Below are 17,235 nucleotides of genomic sequence, written 5' to 3'. Positions count from 1 at the left end.
ATGATCACAGTGGCAGTCATGATGCTGCCCCTCCCTATTTGACAGAAACTCCATTCTACAAAGGTAGCTCATTTGTTTGATCTTCACAATAATCTTGTGAGCTAGGTGCTATCATCATCCCCATTTTATAACTATAAAACCTGGGAAACTCAGACAGACAGAGATGAATGGCTTGTCCAAATTCAATCAGCTAATGCCCAAGGCTATATTTGAACTCAGGTCTCCCTGACTCTATGCCCGTTATGCCACCTAAATGCCTCTAGTGTAGATAGTCAATCTGGATTGGTTTTCAGAGGTGAACCTTGGAATTTGGGGGATTTTTAAAACCATAAATGTCCATCTTGCCCGATTCCATTGACTGTAGCAAGTAGATAATTATTTAACTTCTAGGTTCTAATCTAGCCTCAGACCTTTCCCAGCTGTGTGACCCTGGGCAAGTCACTGAACCCCCATTGCCCAGCCCTTACCACTCTTCTTCCTTGGAACCATTACACAGCATTGATTCTAAGATGGAAGATAATGGTTTAAATTAAAAAAAAAAAAAAGAATTCTTTAACTGGAGTCCATGGACCTTCAAGGGTTCTATGGATAGATGTCAGGAGATTCATGAACTTGGATGAGAAAAAGGCATCTTTATTTTCACCAACATCTTGTTTCCTTCATAACCCTATGTATTTCATTCCTTTAAAAACATTATTCAGTGGAGTCCATAACCTTTATTATAATGCCAAAGGATTGCAGTACAGAAATGATGGCCAGCATTTTTTGACATGCTCTTAAGCATTATATGAAATATTTTTGGAATATTTTCTCATTTCATCTGCAAAATGTCTCTTAAGTAGGTACTATTATTTTCCTTATTTTATTGTTGTGGAAAGACAAATTAAGTGACTTGCCAAATGTCACATATCTAGTGTCTGATGGTGGATTTGAACTCAGGTCTTCCTGACTCAAGGCTCATCACTCTCTATGCTGTGCCACCTACCTAACTAAAAACAAAAAAATACATAGATACCAAAGTTCTTTTCCTCTTTGTTCTGTATGGATGCGCCTCCATGGCTCCTCCAGCCCCATAAATATTCCTTATTAAGAAGTGTTTTTAAAGGTGAAGAGTACTTTTCAGAGTTATGCTTTAGGGATGTAACTCTTCATCTTTCCAATAAAGAGAATCACAGAATCTCCGAAGTGTTGGAAAAGTCTTCCCCCCACAACCTCCTTGAGAAGAAGTCTTGAGAATCTCTAGTGACAAAGAAGCAAGCAAGAAAGAGATAGACAGATGGACAGAGACAGAGAGGGGAAGAAGAAGAAAAGAGAGAAGGAAAGAGAAATAGAAAGAAGTGGAAACAGAAGAGAGAAGGGAAGATGAAAAGAAATAAAGACAAAGACACAAAGAGATACATTTAGAGAGACAAAGAGATAGAGATTCTTAAAGCGGTGAAAATAATACCACCTGCCTTGCAGAGGTAATGTGAGGATCAAATGAGATAATATTTGTAAATCCTCAAAGTGTTAACTAAATGTGAGCCATTAAAATTGTTATTGCTAAGTTGCAAGGAAATGCTTTGGCTAGTCATTTAAAAGAATTAACTGTAGATGTCTAAAAGTGGAATGAGAAATAGTGTCCATCCCTGGAGGTCTTCAAAAAAAAGGTGCGGACTTCCTGATGAAGGATGCTGATCGGTGTCCAGGTATGAGTTATATTTTTTACCTTTGAAGTCCCTTTATGGTTCTCAGACTGTATAGGTCAGTAGTTTTCTGGTTTTGCCAACAGATCTCAAAGATTACTTGCAGCTTTCATATTCTGGGATCCTGTGATTTCAAATAACTCCAGAGTATAACCTGGGACCTTTCTACATAATATCTTCTAGCATGTGATCGATCATCACTTCCATTTCCCCATCGTTTTCCAATTCCCAGAGCATTTTCACACCCGTTGTCTTGTTGGGTCTCCTCATAGTCCTCTAAGGAAAGCAGAACAGTGATTATTATCCCTATTTTAGAAAGAAAAAACCAAGACCCCAAAAAGGCACATGATGCCAAAGATTACCCAGACAATGAATGACCAAAGCAGAAATGAACATGACAGTTAACATCTGTACTTTTTGCATTCGTTATTTCATTTGATCCTTAAAACAACCCTATAAGAAGTGCCTGTAGGTATTATTATCCCATTTCACAGTGGAGGATAGTGAGGCTCATGGAGATTAAATGCTCTGCCCTTGGTTACATAGGTAGGAGGCATGGGAAACATCAATTGAACCCAGGTCTCTTGGACCCAAATCCTGTGCTGCTTCATACACAAATCAATAGATTTGTGAAATTTCCAGGGCTCGTGTAGTAATAATAAAGAATAATAGCTGGCCAACCTGAATGTTACATGAGAATGTTACATAAAGGAAGACTTCTAGCACATTGGGCTGGGTGCTTCTTCATGTCTAACCTAAATATCTCTTTCTGCAACTAAAAAAAAGTAGTCTTTGACATTAAATTTGTCATTTAATGTCTCTGCATTTCATTGTTTTTTCAACTGAGTTTCTATACCTTCCCCAAAGTCATGAAAGGCATCAGGTGGACAGAAATTGAAATATTTCATTTCCTAAAGCTCACCTTAAAAGTACTGCCACAACGCGGCCCATCTCATCCTTATCTCCCCTTAACAAATGAATCTGGCAAAATGCTCTGAGATCTTTAGTGTCAGACTGTTGGATGGTGGCAGAGCACCATTGGGCCAATGAGATGACTGTTTTTCAGAGCAAAACCTAGAACCCAGGTGCTCTGGCAAGAATCTAGGCAGATTGGGTGGGTTCAGATTTCAAGATAGTCTCTAATCCCACGAATGCTGAAATGTCTTTCAGTTCTTCACTTTAATAACATCCTATTTTAATAAAAGAATGGGGGTGGGAAATAGACTCCAAAACTCTTCCATTTATCCCCAGGTCTTCAGGTAGGATAACTCTGGAATTCTTCCATATCCATGAGTATCTAGTTCATGATGGAAAGAAGGAAGAAAGGAAGGGAAAAGCATTTCTTTATTAAATATTTATTATGTCAGACACGGTGGTCAACAAAATACAAATACAAAAAGCAGGACAGATGTTGCCCTCAAAGAACTTATTAGAGGAAGATGGTGCATAGAAAGGAGGATTGGCCAGAGAGGAATGTTTCGATCTGGGAAGGCACAAAGGTGGCAAGTTGAGCCATAGAGCAATGATCTGGCCCATTCTCTCCACTTAATGGTAGCAATGGTTTAATTACTGTTCCCTAAGCTGCAAGGGAAGGGAAAGGAAGGAGGAAGCACCATTCAGGAATAGGGCATGAAGATGACAAGAGAGAATAGTAGTAGTCTGAGTCTACTGGATATGAAGATGTCAAAATTATACTTCCTCTAAAAGTTGCTTTGTGGAGGCAGCTAGGTAAATCAGTGGATAGAGATGGGAGGTCCTAGGTTCAAATTTGACCTCACACACTTCCTAGTTGTGTGACCCTGGGCAAGTCACTGAACTATCACTGATGATCCTTACTGCCTTGGAATTAACATTTAGTATCCTTTCTCAGACAAAAGTTAGAGATTTATAAAATAAATAAATGAATAAATAGATGGTCCCTTTGTGAAATTCCCTCAAGAAATCAGGGATCCTAGTTGTTCCTAGGGGTTAGCTTCCTAAGGAATTTCTGCCCATGTACTAGAGCAGAAGTCCTAACACTGGACTCCACCTTTAGTCCCCATTCCCAGAAAAACAGGGTCTCCCAAAACACATCTGTATATAGATATGGAAAACAGCCATTCAGTGACCACAGAACTCTCCGGAGCCCCTAAATGGGCTCTCCTTGATCTTTTCTTCATTACCAATACCATTCCTTCATCTATTCAACATTTACTGATGTGGAAAGGAGAAGAAAAGGAGGAAGAGAAAGAAAAGGATGAGCACAAATGGTGAGCAATGGGAACGAGGGTGAGAAAATTGATCCATTTGATACAAACACATTTATTTAGCACCTACTTTGTGCAAGGTGCTTGGGAGAAAGAAAATCAAGAGAAAATAAGATGTCTGTCTTCTTAGAACATACAATCCAGTAGAAGTAAGAGACCTGAACAACTGTAATACAGTGTTGTGTGATGAAGGGAAGGAATAAGCATTGATTAAGTCCCTATTGTGTGCCAGGTACTAAGCAAAGTGCTTTGCAAGTTTTATCTCATTTGATCCTCACAACAACTCTGAAAGGTAGGTGTTCATATTCTCTTCATTTCATAGGTGAAAAAATGAGGAAAACAGAAGTTATATGGTTTGTCTAGGGTCACACAGCAAGCAAGTCTTAAACTGACATCTTCCCAATTCCAACTTTAGTGCTCTATTTACTATGTTATCCAGCTGCTCATAATCAATTAATCAATCAGTATCTACTATGTGCTAGGCACTGTCCTAAGTCTTGGAGTTACAAAAAGAGGCAATTAAGTGATAAATGCATGAAAGGGGTTAATCTGTATAGTCCAAGGGTATGTTCATTATTGATGGGTGGTGGGGCAGTCAAGGAATGCTTCCTGGAGGAAGTGGCATTTAAAAGAAATGTAGGAAATCAACAACAAAAAAGAAGAAATGATTTTTAAGGCATAGGGCAAGGCATAACCAAAAGCACTGAAATAAGAAATCTCCAGTCATATTTGGGGTTTAGAAAGCACCCAAGTTTGTTCAAAACATTACTTAAGGCCAATATGACTTCCAATGGAAGAGAGTTGCCAGATTTTGGAGGGCTTTGAATATCAAACAAGAATTCCTCATAGAGGTAGACCTGGCATTCTCTAAGGCTATATTAGTCATTCAGAAAAACAGGTTCCCCTGCCAAAGAATCTCTGCTCCAGTCAAACTAGACTCCTCTTTGGTCCCCATGCTTCTTCTGGGCTTTCCCCACTGTTAGAGTCTGAAGAGCTGGTAACAAGCCTTAGTTTTGACATTTACAGCCATTGTGATGCTGGGCAAATCATTTAATGTCTCTGAACCTCAGTTTCCTTATCTGCCAGATAAGAGATAATGATGCTTATGATACCTACCTAAAGAATTACTCAAGTAATTTGTAATATTAAAACGTTGTTAGTTGGCATAGAATGTTAGAAACATATCTCCAGAGCTGGAAGGGAGTCTTAGGGTCCTACGAGGTCAAATCCCTCAGTTTATAAATGAAGAAAATAAGAACCACTCAAGAGGGTAAAGTAACTTGTCTTCTGTCACACAGGTAGTGTCAGTGGTGGGATCTTAACCCACCTTCTGACTCGAGTCAGGGTTGTCATTTTTATTGTTGGCCAAATCCAAAGAGGTTTGTCCACAGATTGTAAGAGACTGAGGTAATGTGTGTTGGAGCCAGATTGTACATGGCGCCAATCCCATGGCTTTAGGTGGGTCAGGAAGGATGTCATCACTGTCTTTTCTTGCCAGATACTTCACTCATTGAACCCTCACTGTCTTTGGTCTTCCTTTAGATCAAAAACTTTGTGGCGATCATGTTTTCATGGGACAACTACACACAGGTAACCGAGTTTATCCTCCTGGGTTTCCCTGGTTCTCTGGGGCTCCATTTATCCCTTTTTATGTTGTTCCTGTTCGTCTACTCTTTGACTGTCATTGAAAATATCATTATTATCACTCTGATCAGGGTCAATCCTTCTCTCCACAAGCCAATGTACCTCTTCCTCAGTAACCTGTCTTTCCTAGAGGTGTGGTACATCTCTGTCACTGTACCCAAAATGCTGCTTACCTTCATGGCCCCTGAATTTGGACGCATCTCCTTCATGGGCTGTATGGCCCAACTCTACTTCTTCCTAGGGCTGGCCTGCACTGAGTGTGCCCTCCTGGGCGTCATGGCATATGATCGCTATGTAGCTATCTGCAACCCACTCCGCTACCCCGCCATAATGGGCCCTGGTGTCTGCCTCCGTTTAGCTGCCAGCTCCTGGCTCAGTGGTTTTACCATATCCCTGGGAAAGGTCTTTTTCATCTCACGCCTTGGCTACTGTGGACCCAATGTCATGAATCATTTCTTCTGTGATGTATCCCCACTGCTGAACCTCGCCTGTACTGACATGTCCATGGCCGAGCTCATTGACTTTCTCCTGGCATTGCTTATCCTGATCGTTCCACTCCTAGTTACCATCTTCTCCTACGTCTGCATCATCTCCACTGTCCTGCGGATTCCTTCTGCCTCAGGACAGCAGAAAGCCTTCTCCACTTGTGCCTCTCATTTGGCCGTGGTGGTCATCTTTTACTCAGCTTCACTTTTTATCTATGCCCGGCCCCGAGCCATCTATTCTTTTGACTATAATAAATTGGTGTCAGTAGTCTACACCGTACTCACCCCACTCCTTAACCCCATTATCTATTGTCTGAGGAACACAGAAGTGAAGGTTGCCCTAAAGAAGACAGTGCAGAGGATGACAAAGAAGATGGATGCTGTTGCCTAGGATTCAGGAGGACTTATGGAGCTGTCATCCCAATTTCCTGGTGACCTGAGTTTGAATCTCATCTCTGACACTTAGCAGTTGTGTGACTTTCTAACTTCTAAAAGCCTCACTTTCCCCATCACTGAATCGAGGATCATAATATCTATAGGTTCTACCTTACAGGGTTATGGTGAAGCTCAAATGACATGACATATAACCCCTAGAGTCTCCAAGCCAATTAGAGAACTCTGAGTTTAACACCAAGTTAGGTAGTATATTTAACACCAAGTTAGGTAGTACAGGAACCTACTAGATGGTGACTGGAATGAGCTACTCCCCATCCCATCCTGCTCTTACTCCCACCTCAGCATAGCTTCTCTAGTTCCAACCTCACAGAGACATCTCTTTTTCCCACGTCTCCCACCCAACTCCCCTCAACTTAGAAAGTACTTCATACTGAATTTGGCAGGGGATGAATTTGTGATACTTAACTCAGGTGGACAGAGGAAGGAGGAGGAAGGGAAGGGAGAAGGAGGAAGAAAGGGAAGAAGAAGAGAGAAAAGGGGAGAAGAGGGGAAAAATGAAAAGGATGGAGAAAAAGAGGGAGGAAGAAAAATGGAAATAGAGACAGGAATAAGTGAGAACAGAGAGGGATAAAGAAAATGAGGAAGAGAAGGATGAAAAGAGGAAGAGAAGAATAAGAGAGAGAGAGGAAGGGGAGGAGGAGAAGAAAGAGAGGGGTGGAATACAGCAAGAGAGAATGTCAAATTTGGAATTAGAAGATTTGGGTACATAGTATAGCTTTGCCACTAATTACCTATGCAAATGTGCGCTACTGTGGGACTCAGTTTCCTCATGTGTAAAATGAGAGAATTAAACTAACTAGCCTCTGACGTGTCTTCCAGTTCCCTGGCTACGTGATCCTGATCAGGGTACTATGCATAGATTCTTTACACTTTTCAAAGAACATTTCCCATTCATTCCCTTTCTTATTTAATTGAATAAATCTTTTGAAACTGTGCCTATCACATGCCAGGACATTGAAGGCATAATCAAGATATAAATGGGACAAAGCATATTCCATTTAAAAACATACATTGTGTCATTTGATTTTTGTTTTGACGTACATTTTATTATTATCCTCATTTTGCATGTGAGGTAATTAAGGCTAGAGGAGCTAAATGACTTGCTTAAGGTCAAACAAATGGTAAGATGAAAAGTAAGAAGCAGTATTCAATTCTCCAACATATATGTATTAAGCAGTTCCAGGCACTGGATTTGGAGTTAGAAGACCTAGATTTGAAGCCCAGCTCTGCTGCTCCCTACTTGTGAGACCTAAGGAAAGTCATGGTACCTCTGAAGTCCTCAGTTTCCTCAACTATTAAATAAGTAGAACTAAATAATACCTGTGTTACCCCCTCACTGCAGTATTATACCACACTCTATGTACCATTGTAGGCAAAAGAGAAGCATTTTGTAATTCAAAAGCACTTTCACAGACTGTCATTTGATCCCCACAGCAATCCTTAGAAGGATTTTTTATTCCCATTTTGCAGATTAGAAAGCTGAGGTTCTATTTTTGTTATTCAGACATTTAAATCCTGTCTGACTCTTTGTGACACTATTTTGGGTTTTCTTTGCAAAGATGCTAAAGGGTTTGCCATTTCCTTCCCCAGCTCATTTTATATATGAGGGAACTGAAACAAACAGCTAAATGACTTGCCCAGGGTCACACAGCTAGTAAGTGTCTGATGCCAGATTTGAACCCAGATTCTCCTGACTTCAGACCTGATGCTCTATTTACTGAGCCACCTAGCTAGCTGCCCATAGCTGAGGAATTGAAATAGCCACCAACTTCATAGTTTCAGTCCATTTGATGACCTTGAGTCTATAAAATATGTGGTATTTGATAAGTTACCAGGTATATTTTAGGACATTCATGAGAAAAATCATTTCCAAAGGCATCTAAGTAGCTCAGTGGATACAGTCAGGCCTGGAGAAGGGAGATTCTGGACTCAAATCTGGCCTAAGACATTTCCTGGCTGTGTGATCCTGGACAAGTCATTTGACCCCCATTGCCTAGCCCTTGTTGCTCTTCTGCCTTGGAACTAACATTTAGTATTGATTCTAAGACAAAAGGTAAAGGTTAAAACAATAATTTTCACCTCAAACTCATTGTCATTATTGTTTTAATATGTAAATAAAGACATATTCTCTAGCTGAGGCAATAATTCCAGAGAAGTTATGATTTGCCCAAAGTTACCTTGATAAGATACTACAGTAGAAGAACCAAGTTTCAAACCTTGGTCATGCCAAGGAGGTGAATCAGAACATGAAATGAAACAGTATTCTTAAATGGAAAAAAAAATAGAAGAATCAAAATCCCCCCTTTGTCTTCTCAAGACCATTCAAAGAATGACATTGGGTGACCCACTTAAAATTAAATTTAATGCAGGAATTATCTTAAATATGGATGCCATTCTTTTTTGATATTTATTTATTTTAATTGAAATTAATTAATTAATTTAGAATATTATTCCATGGTTACATGATTCATGTTCTTTCCCTTCCTTCCCCGCCCCCATAGCCAATGAGCAATTCCACTGGGTTTTATATGTGTCATTGATCAAGACCTATTTTAAATATGGATGCCATTCTTTTTTGATATTTATTTATTTTAATTGAAATTTTTTATTTAATTAATTAATTTAGAATATTGTTCCATGGTTACATGATTCATGTTCTTTCCCTTCCTTCCCCGCCCCCATAGCCAATGAGCAATTCCACTGGGTTTTATATGTGTCATTGATCAAGACCTATTTTAAATATGGATGCCATTCTTCATGAAAATCTCCAATACAATCTCCAGGAATCTATCCTTGGACCTACACTATTCAATGTTTCTTTAAACCAATGACATAGATGGCATGTTTATCAAATATGTGCTCATGACTCAATCCAGTCTTCTGTCTATCTCTGCACAATAGATGTGTGACTATTCTCTCTATTCTACTTCTTCTGCAATCAGATGCAAGCCCAAGTAATCTAATAATCTCCTTACTGATCTCCCTTTCTCTACTGGCTCATTTTCCACCCCATCCTTCACCTTGTTACTCCTAACATTGCATGAATTCACAGGAAGGCATGGGTTCAAACGTCACCTCAGATAGCTGTGGGACCCTAGGAAAGTCACTTAACCCACTTGGCCTAGCCCACTTGGAACCTACACTTAATAGTGACTCTAAGACAAAAGATAAGGGTTTAGAGAAACCCTTATAGACCTAATCCATTCTTTTATTTAATAGATGAGTAATAATCCCAAAGAAATTATGATTTGCCCAGAGTCACCAGAGATAAAACAGTAGAGTAATGGAGCCAAGTTTCAAACCTTGGGCTTGCAGCTTCAGATCCAACCATCTTTCCCCATCATCATCTTATCTCAGGCGATTAAATGGAAAGCACCCTGACTTGGCACTTGTTGTATTCTAAACCTCTCAACATTTGGATGTGTCTTGTATCACAACATTATGAACAGGAAAAAATGTAGTAAATGATAATATATGTACAACCTAGATTATATTACCTGCCTTCTTAGGGAAGGGGGAAAATAGAATGAGACATAGATATTTTTGGACATGGTTGATGTAAAAATGTGTTCTCTTGGATAATAAAGCTATTATAACTTATTACATATTTATAATAAATTTTCTATTATATTATTTTATGTTGCATATTGTTATATATTTTTAAAATAAATAATAACACAAAAAGAAAGAAAATCCTTCAGTGTTTCAGACTTCATCATGTCTCACTTTCACAAATTCCTAGGAGTTTGGCATTGGGGAAGTTACTTAAAAGTGTACTTTTTGCTATGCCCAAAGGGTTTTTAAAGAATGCATTCCTTTTGTTCCAGCAATACCACTACTAAGTCTATGTCCCAAAGAGATAAAAAATGGGAAATGATCTGTTTGTACAAAAATATTTATAGCTTCACTTTTTGTGATAGCAAAAACTTGGAAAATGAGGGGATGTCCCTCAATTGGGGAATGGATGACCAAACTGTGGTATGTGATGGTGATGGAATGCTATTCTGATATAAGGAATGATGAAATGGTTTATTTCTCTAAGAACTGGAAGGACCTACATGAACTGATGCAGAGTGAAATAAGCAGAATCAAGAGAACATTATACATAGTAACTGAAATATTGTGGGATGATGGAATTTGATGGACTTTGCTACTAACAACTATACAATGATTCAGGACAGCTCTGAGGGACTTATGAAAAGAATGTTATCCACATCTAGAGAAAGAACTGTGGGAATAAAAAAAAAAGAAGAAAAACACATGATTTGCCACTTGTTTATATGGGTATAGGATTTGGGGTTTCAATTTTAAAAGATTACTCTATTACAAAAATGAACAATATGGAAATGGGATTTGAGTGACATGTAAAACCCAGTGCTTGTCAACAATGGGAGAGGGGAAGGAAACAGCATGAATCATGTAACCTTGGAAAATTCATGTGTAGATTTGTTACTGGAATAAATTAAGAAAATAAAAATTTTAAATGCTCTTATTGGAAAAGAAAAGGGGTGTGGGAGAATCATTTAAAGGCTTGTTCTTATAGAGGATAGATAGGGAATTTCTTCTGTTTACTTGACCCTTAGTCAGTTGATGGGAAGGAATCAACATAATTCCCAGTATTCTCTTGATCAGGGGCTAGTGTCTATGTCTATATGTTTACTATCATGGGAGGTGAACCCTCTGGCAAAAGTCCAAGCTCTGGAACCTAACGAGTCAAATGAAGAGATTTGGAAAAATGATCCATGGCTCCTCTGATCAACCTTCTTTATGGATTATATATGAAAACATACAATTTCCAGATGATGTCTTTTTTGTGGAAATTTTAAGGGAAAATGGAAATATATTAAATATATACTTTAAAATATTCTTTACAGATTTAAAATTACTTTGTTATTTTAAAGAAATAAAAACACAATACAGAGAGCTTTGTTCCCCACAATATTTATTTCATATGTTGTTAGAAGTATGATCCAGGCTCAGTGTCTTATTCCTATATCCCTACTACTAAGTGGAGCTGAAAGTGGTGAATTTCTTGAGTGAGGGAGTTCTGAACTACAATAGGGTTTTAACTAATGTTATAGTCACACTGTCTGGAACCAATATGGTGAATTTCTGGGAAACATATCCACCAGGCTGCCTAAGGAGGGACTAATGGTCAGAAATAGTGCAGGGCAACTGAGACAAAGAAGGCAGGCGTAGCAATTATGATCTGAGACAGAGCTAAAGCAAAAATAGATCTGATTATAAGAGATAAGGAAGGTAATTATATCTTATTGAAAGTTAGCATAAATAACGAAGAAATATCAGTACTCAACATATATGCACCAAATGGTATAGCAGTCAAATTTCTAAAGGAGAAATTAAAGAAGCTTAACAAGAGAGTAGAGAGTAAAATCATACTAGTGGGGGACATCAACCTTCCCCTATCAGAACTAGATAAATCAAACCAAAAAAGAAAGAAAGAAAGTAGTAAGAGAAGTGAATGAAAAGTTAGAAAAATTAGAATCAATAAATATGTGGAAAAAAATAAATAGGAATAAAAAGGAATATACCTTATTTTCAGCAGCACATGGCACATATACAAAGATTAAACATGTACTAGGACATAAAAACATTGTAAACAAATGTAGGAAAGCAGAAATAATGAATGCAATTTGTTTCAGATCATAATGCAATAAAATCATAATCAATAAGGGCTTATGGAAATGCAAATTTAAAATTAATTGGAAACTAAATAATCTATTTCTTTAAAATTGATAGGTCAAAGAATAAATCAAAGAAACAATTACTGACTTCTTTGAAGAGAATGACAATGAGGAAACAACATATCAAAATGTATGGGATGCAACCAAAGCAGTGCTCAAGGGAAAATTTACACCCCTGAGTGCATATATCAACAAATCAGAGAGGGAAGAGGTCAATGAATTGGGCATGAAACTTAAAAAACTAAAAAGAGAACAAATTTAAAATCCCCAGATGAAATCTAAATTGGAAATCCTAAAAATCAAAGGAGGAATTAATAAAGTTGAAAGTAAAAGAACTATTGAATTAATAATTATGAGGAGTTGTTTCATTGAAAAAATAAAAAAGATAAAGTGCTAGTTAATCTAACAAAAAGAAAGAAGAAAATTAAATTAACAATATCAGATATGAAAAGGGCAACCTCAACTCTAATAAAGATGAAATTAAGGTCATTATTAAGAGCTATTCTGGAACAAATATGACAATTTAGGTGAAATGGGTGAATATTTACAAAAGTATAAACTGCCTAGATGAACAAAAGAGGAAATACAATACTTAAACAATCCCGTTTCAGGGAAAAATAATGAACAAGTCATCAAGGAACTCCCTAAGAAAAAATCCCCAAGGCTAGATGGATTCATGAGTGAATTCTATCAACCATTTAAAGAACAACTCATCCCAATATAATACAAACTATTTGGCAAAATTAGCAAAGAAGGAGTTTTACCAAATTCCTTTTATGACACAAATATGGTACTGATTCCAAAGCCAGGCAGACCAAAAACAGAGAAAGAAAAGTACAGATGAATCTCCTTAATGAACATAATTTTAAAAATCTTAAATAAAATACTAGCAAAAAGACTACACCAAGTTATCATGAGGATTATTCACTATTACCAGGTGGATTTATACCAAGGATGATTTATATTGGGAAAACCATCCATATAATTGACCATATAAGTAACCAAAACAAAAGAAATCACATGCTTATCTCAATAGATGCAGAAAAACTCTTTGACAATCCAAAATATCTATTCATACTGAAAACACTAGAAAGTATGGGAATAGATGGGCCTTTCCTAAAAATAATAAATGGTATATATTTAAAACCATCAGTAAACATCATATGCAATGGGGATAAGTTAGAAGTCTTCCTAATAAGATCAGGAGTTAAGCATGGATGCCCATTATCACTTCTATTATTTAATATTACTCTAGAAATGCTAGCAGTAGCAATTAGAGAAGAAAAAGAAATTAAAGAGATAAAATAGGCAATTAGGAAACTAAACTATTCCTCTTTGCAGATGATAAGATAGTATATTTAAAGAACCCAAGAAAATCAACTAAAAGACTAGTAGAAATAATTCTCGACTTCAGCAAAGTAGCAGAGTACAAGATAAATCCATATAAATCATCAGTATTTCTATATATTTCCAACATAACAGCAGCAGGAGTTAGAAAGAGAAACTCCATTTAAAATCACTCTAGACAATATAAAATATTTGGGAATCTATCTTCCAAGACAAACACAGGAATTATATGAACACAACTAGAAAACAATTCACACAATTAAAACTAGATCTAAACAATTAGAAAAACATTAATTGCTCATGGGTAGGACAAGCTAATATAATAAATATGACAATCCTACCCAAATTAATCTACTTATTCAGTGCCATACATATCCAACTACCAAGAAACCTTTTTATAGAATTAGAACAAATTATAACAAAGTTCATTTGGAAGAACAAGAGATCAAGAATATCAAGAGAAATAATGAAAAAAAAATGTGAAAGATGGGGGCACAGCAATACCAGATATTAAACTATATTATAAAGCAGTGGTCATAAAAACAATATGATACTGTCTAAGAGAAAGAAGGGTGGATCAATGGAATAGACTTGGGGGATATGACCTCAGCAAGATAGTATACAATAAACCCAAAGATCCCAGCTTTGGGGACAAGAATCCACTACTTGACAAAAACTGCTTGAAAATTTGGAAAACAGAATGGGAAAGATTAGCTTTAGATCAATGTCTCATACCCTATAACAAGATAAATTCAGAATGGGCAAATGACTTAAATATAAAGAGAGAAATTATAAATAAATTACGTGAACATAGAATAGGATACCTGTCAGATCTATGGGAAAGGAAAGAATTTAAGGCCAAGATAGAGATAGAGAATATTATAAAATATAAAATAAATAATTCTGAATACATTAAATTAAAAAGGGTTTGTACAAGAAAAACCAATGCAAACAAAATTAGAAGGGAAGCAACAAATTGAGAAAAAGTATTTATAACAAGAACCTCTGACAAAGGTCTAATTTCTCAAATTTAAATGGAGTTAAGTCAATTCTACCAAAAAAAAAAAAGAATCAAGCCATTCCCCAATTGATAAATGATCAAGGGTCATAAATAAGCAGTTTTCAGATAAAGAAATCAAAACTATCAATAAGCACATGAAAAAGTGTTCTAAATCTCTCTTAATTAGAGAAATGCAAGTCAAAACAACTCTGAGGTACCACTTCAAATCTAGCAGATTGGCCAATATGACAGTAAAGGAAAATAGTAAATGTTGGAGATGTTGTGGCAAAATTGGGACACTAATGCACTGCTGCTAGAGCTGTGAATTGATCCAGCCATTCTGAGAGGCAATTTGGAACTATGCCCAAAGGGTTTTAAAAGACTGCCTGCCCTTTTATCCAGTCATAACACTGCTGGGTTTGTTCTCCAAAGAGATAATAAGGAAAAAAAACTTGAACAAAAATATTTATAGCCACACATATGGTAGTGGCAAAAAATTAGAAAATGAGAGGATGTCCTTTGATTGGGGAAGGGCTGAATAAATCATGGTATCTGTTGGTGATGGAATACTATTATGCCCAAAAGAATAATAAACTGGAAGAATTCCATGTGAACTCTAGGAATTGATGCAGAGTGAAGGCAGCAGAACCAGGAGAACATTGTATACAGAGACAGATACACTGTGGTACAATCGAATGTGATGGACTTCTCTACTAGCAGCAATGCAATGATCCCACTTAATGATCCCAAGTAAGATAGGGAGAATCAGTGTGAGGTCTGAGAGAGAAAAAGACAGACAGAGAGACTTAGAAATGTATTGGCTAATGGAATTTAGGTTCTAATTCTAAAAGGATTTATCTGAGTCATTTGGCAAAGAATAAATGATAATGTATTAACATGAATTTATTAATAAGCATTGTGTCAAACATTCTGTTGAATGCTGGAGATGGAAAGATAAAAATGAAACAGTCCCTGACCTCAAATGGCTTCTTGTTCAATTATTCAACCATATCCAACTTTTCAAGATCTCATTTGAGGTTTTCTTGGCAGAGATACTGGAGTGGTTTGTCATCCTTCTCCAGCTCATTTTATAGATGAGGAAACTGAGGTACACCAGGTAACGTAATTTGCCCAGGGTCATACAGATAGTAAGTGACAAAGAGCTTATATTCCATCAGGGTCAAAATCATACCCACATCTAGGTTTCTACAAAATAGGTATGTTCAAAATAAATTCAAGGTAATTGTGGTGAATGCACTAGGGACTAGAGGATTAAGGAAGGCCTCATGTAGGAGGTACCATTGATTTGAACTTTAAAAAAAACTAAAGATCCTAAGAGGCAGGAGTGTTGGAGGGAGTATATTTTAGTCATAGACAGAGTGGATAAAGAGGTTGAGAACAAATATAATGTGTGAGAAATAGCAAGATAGAGGATTCAGATAAAAGTGATTACAGAAGAAAATGCCTTGAGGATCTTTAAGCAATTCTGCTGTTGAAACCAAAAGATATTCTTCCTTAGATAAATAGTTCTCATTTCCATGAAATTTAAAGATTGTTGCTATTCTGTTATCTTGAAGAATTCTGCTTTTTAAACCAAACCATAGTTTTGGGTTGCTTTTATTGGCTTCCTTTACTCTTCTATAGCTTCTTTGAAGCATGTCCAATTCTATAAAGCATCATGGAAGAGACTAGACCAAGGGTTCTAAAAGAATACTCCAAGGATTCCTAGGGATCCTTGAGACACTTTTATCAAGTCCATGAAGTCAAAACCATTTTCATAATATTACTGATATTTTAATGTCTAATATGGTAATACCAATAAATATAACCCACATAACAAAAGTTCTTTAGGGTCTTCAATATTTTTTGAAAGGTGATGCCTTAACATCTCGTTTCTATTTCTTTTTCTTTATTTTACATTTTATTATTTATTTTAACTTTTTTAAATTTTAGATTCAAAATTCTCTCCTTACCATCAATGCCCTTCCCCTCCACTGAGGAGACAAGCAATACACTATCAATTTGGTATGTAAAATAATGTAAAACTTATTTCTATATTAACCATATTTCCAAAAAAAAGAAAAAATTAACAAAAATGAGAAAACTATACTTCATTTTGTTCTTAAGAGTTCAATTCTCTCTTTGGGAGTGGATAGCATTTTTTCATCATGAATCCCTTGGAATTATCTCAGATCATTGTATTCATCAGGGTAGTCAAGTCTTTCACAGTTGATCATCATTGAAATATTGCCATTATTCTGCATAATGATGTCCCAGTTCTTCTTACTTCACTTTGCATCAGTTCATATAGGTCTTGCCATATTTTCCTGAACCCAACCTTCTCATCATTTCCCATAGCACAATAGTACTCCACTCCAGTCATATACCATAACTTCTTCAGCCATTCCCCAAGTAATTGGCATCCCATCAGTTTCTAAAAGAAAGGGATAAAGGAAGAAGTAACAAGAAGCAAAAGTTAGTAGGGAAGAATGGGACTGAAAGGGTCTCTCAACTCACTTTTACAGACTAACAGAAAGAGGTGGGTCTTCCCACAAAACTTTATCACCATAAGAATCTAAGCCAGTCAAATCCACTTGCGGCAGCTCCAGTCATTAAGAATGCATCCCCTAAGAGGAGTGAAGGAATGATTCCAAACCAATCTGTTCT

At 36.8% G+C, this 17,235-nt stretch overlaps 1 protein-coding gene across 1 annotated transcript; it reads left to right on the top strand.

Moving 5' to 3' along the window:
• Positions 1-5,494: 5,494 nt before the first annotated feature.
• LOC100028205 (olfactory receptor 6B1-like) lies at positions 5,495-6,451 on the top strand. The gene has a single exon (XM_001378261.3). The coding sequence runs from the start codon at positions 5,495-5,497 to the stop codon at positions 6,449-6,451; it is 957 nt and encodes a 318-aa protein (XP_001378298.2).
• Positions 6,452-17,235: the final 10,784 nt, after the last annotated feature.

The sequence above is a fragment of the Monodelphis domestica genome, chromosome 1, assembly GCF_027887165.1.
Source record: "Monodelphis domestica isolate mMonDom1 chromosome 1, mMonDom1.pri, whole genome shotgun sequence".
NCBI classification, from domain to species: domain Eukaryota; kingdom Metazoa; phylum Chordata; class Mammalia; order Didelphimorphia; family Didelphidae; genus Monodelphis; species Monodelphis domestica.
This window is presented reverse-complemented; position numbering and strand designations above follow the sequence as displayed.

What these genes read in the sequence shown, in the direction of transcription:
- LOC100028205 (XM_001378261.3), top strand. Translation starts at nt 5,495, where the DNA reads ATGTTTTCATGGGACAACTACACACAGGTAACCGAGTTTATCCTCCTG.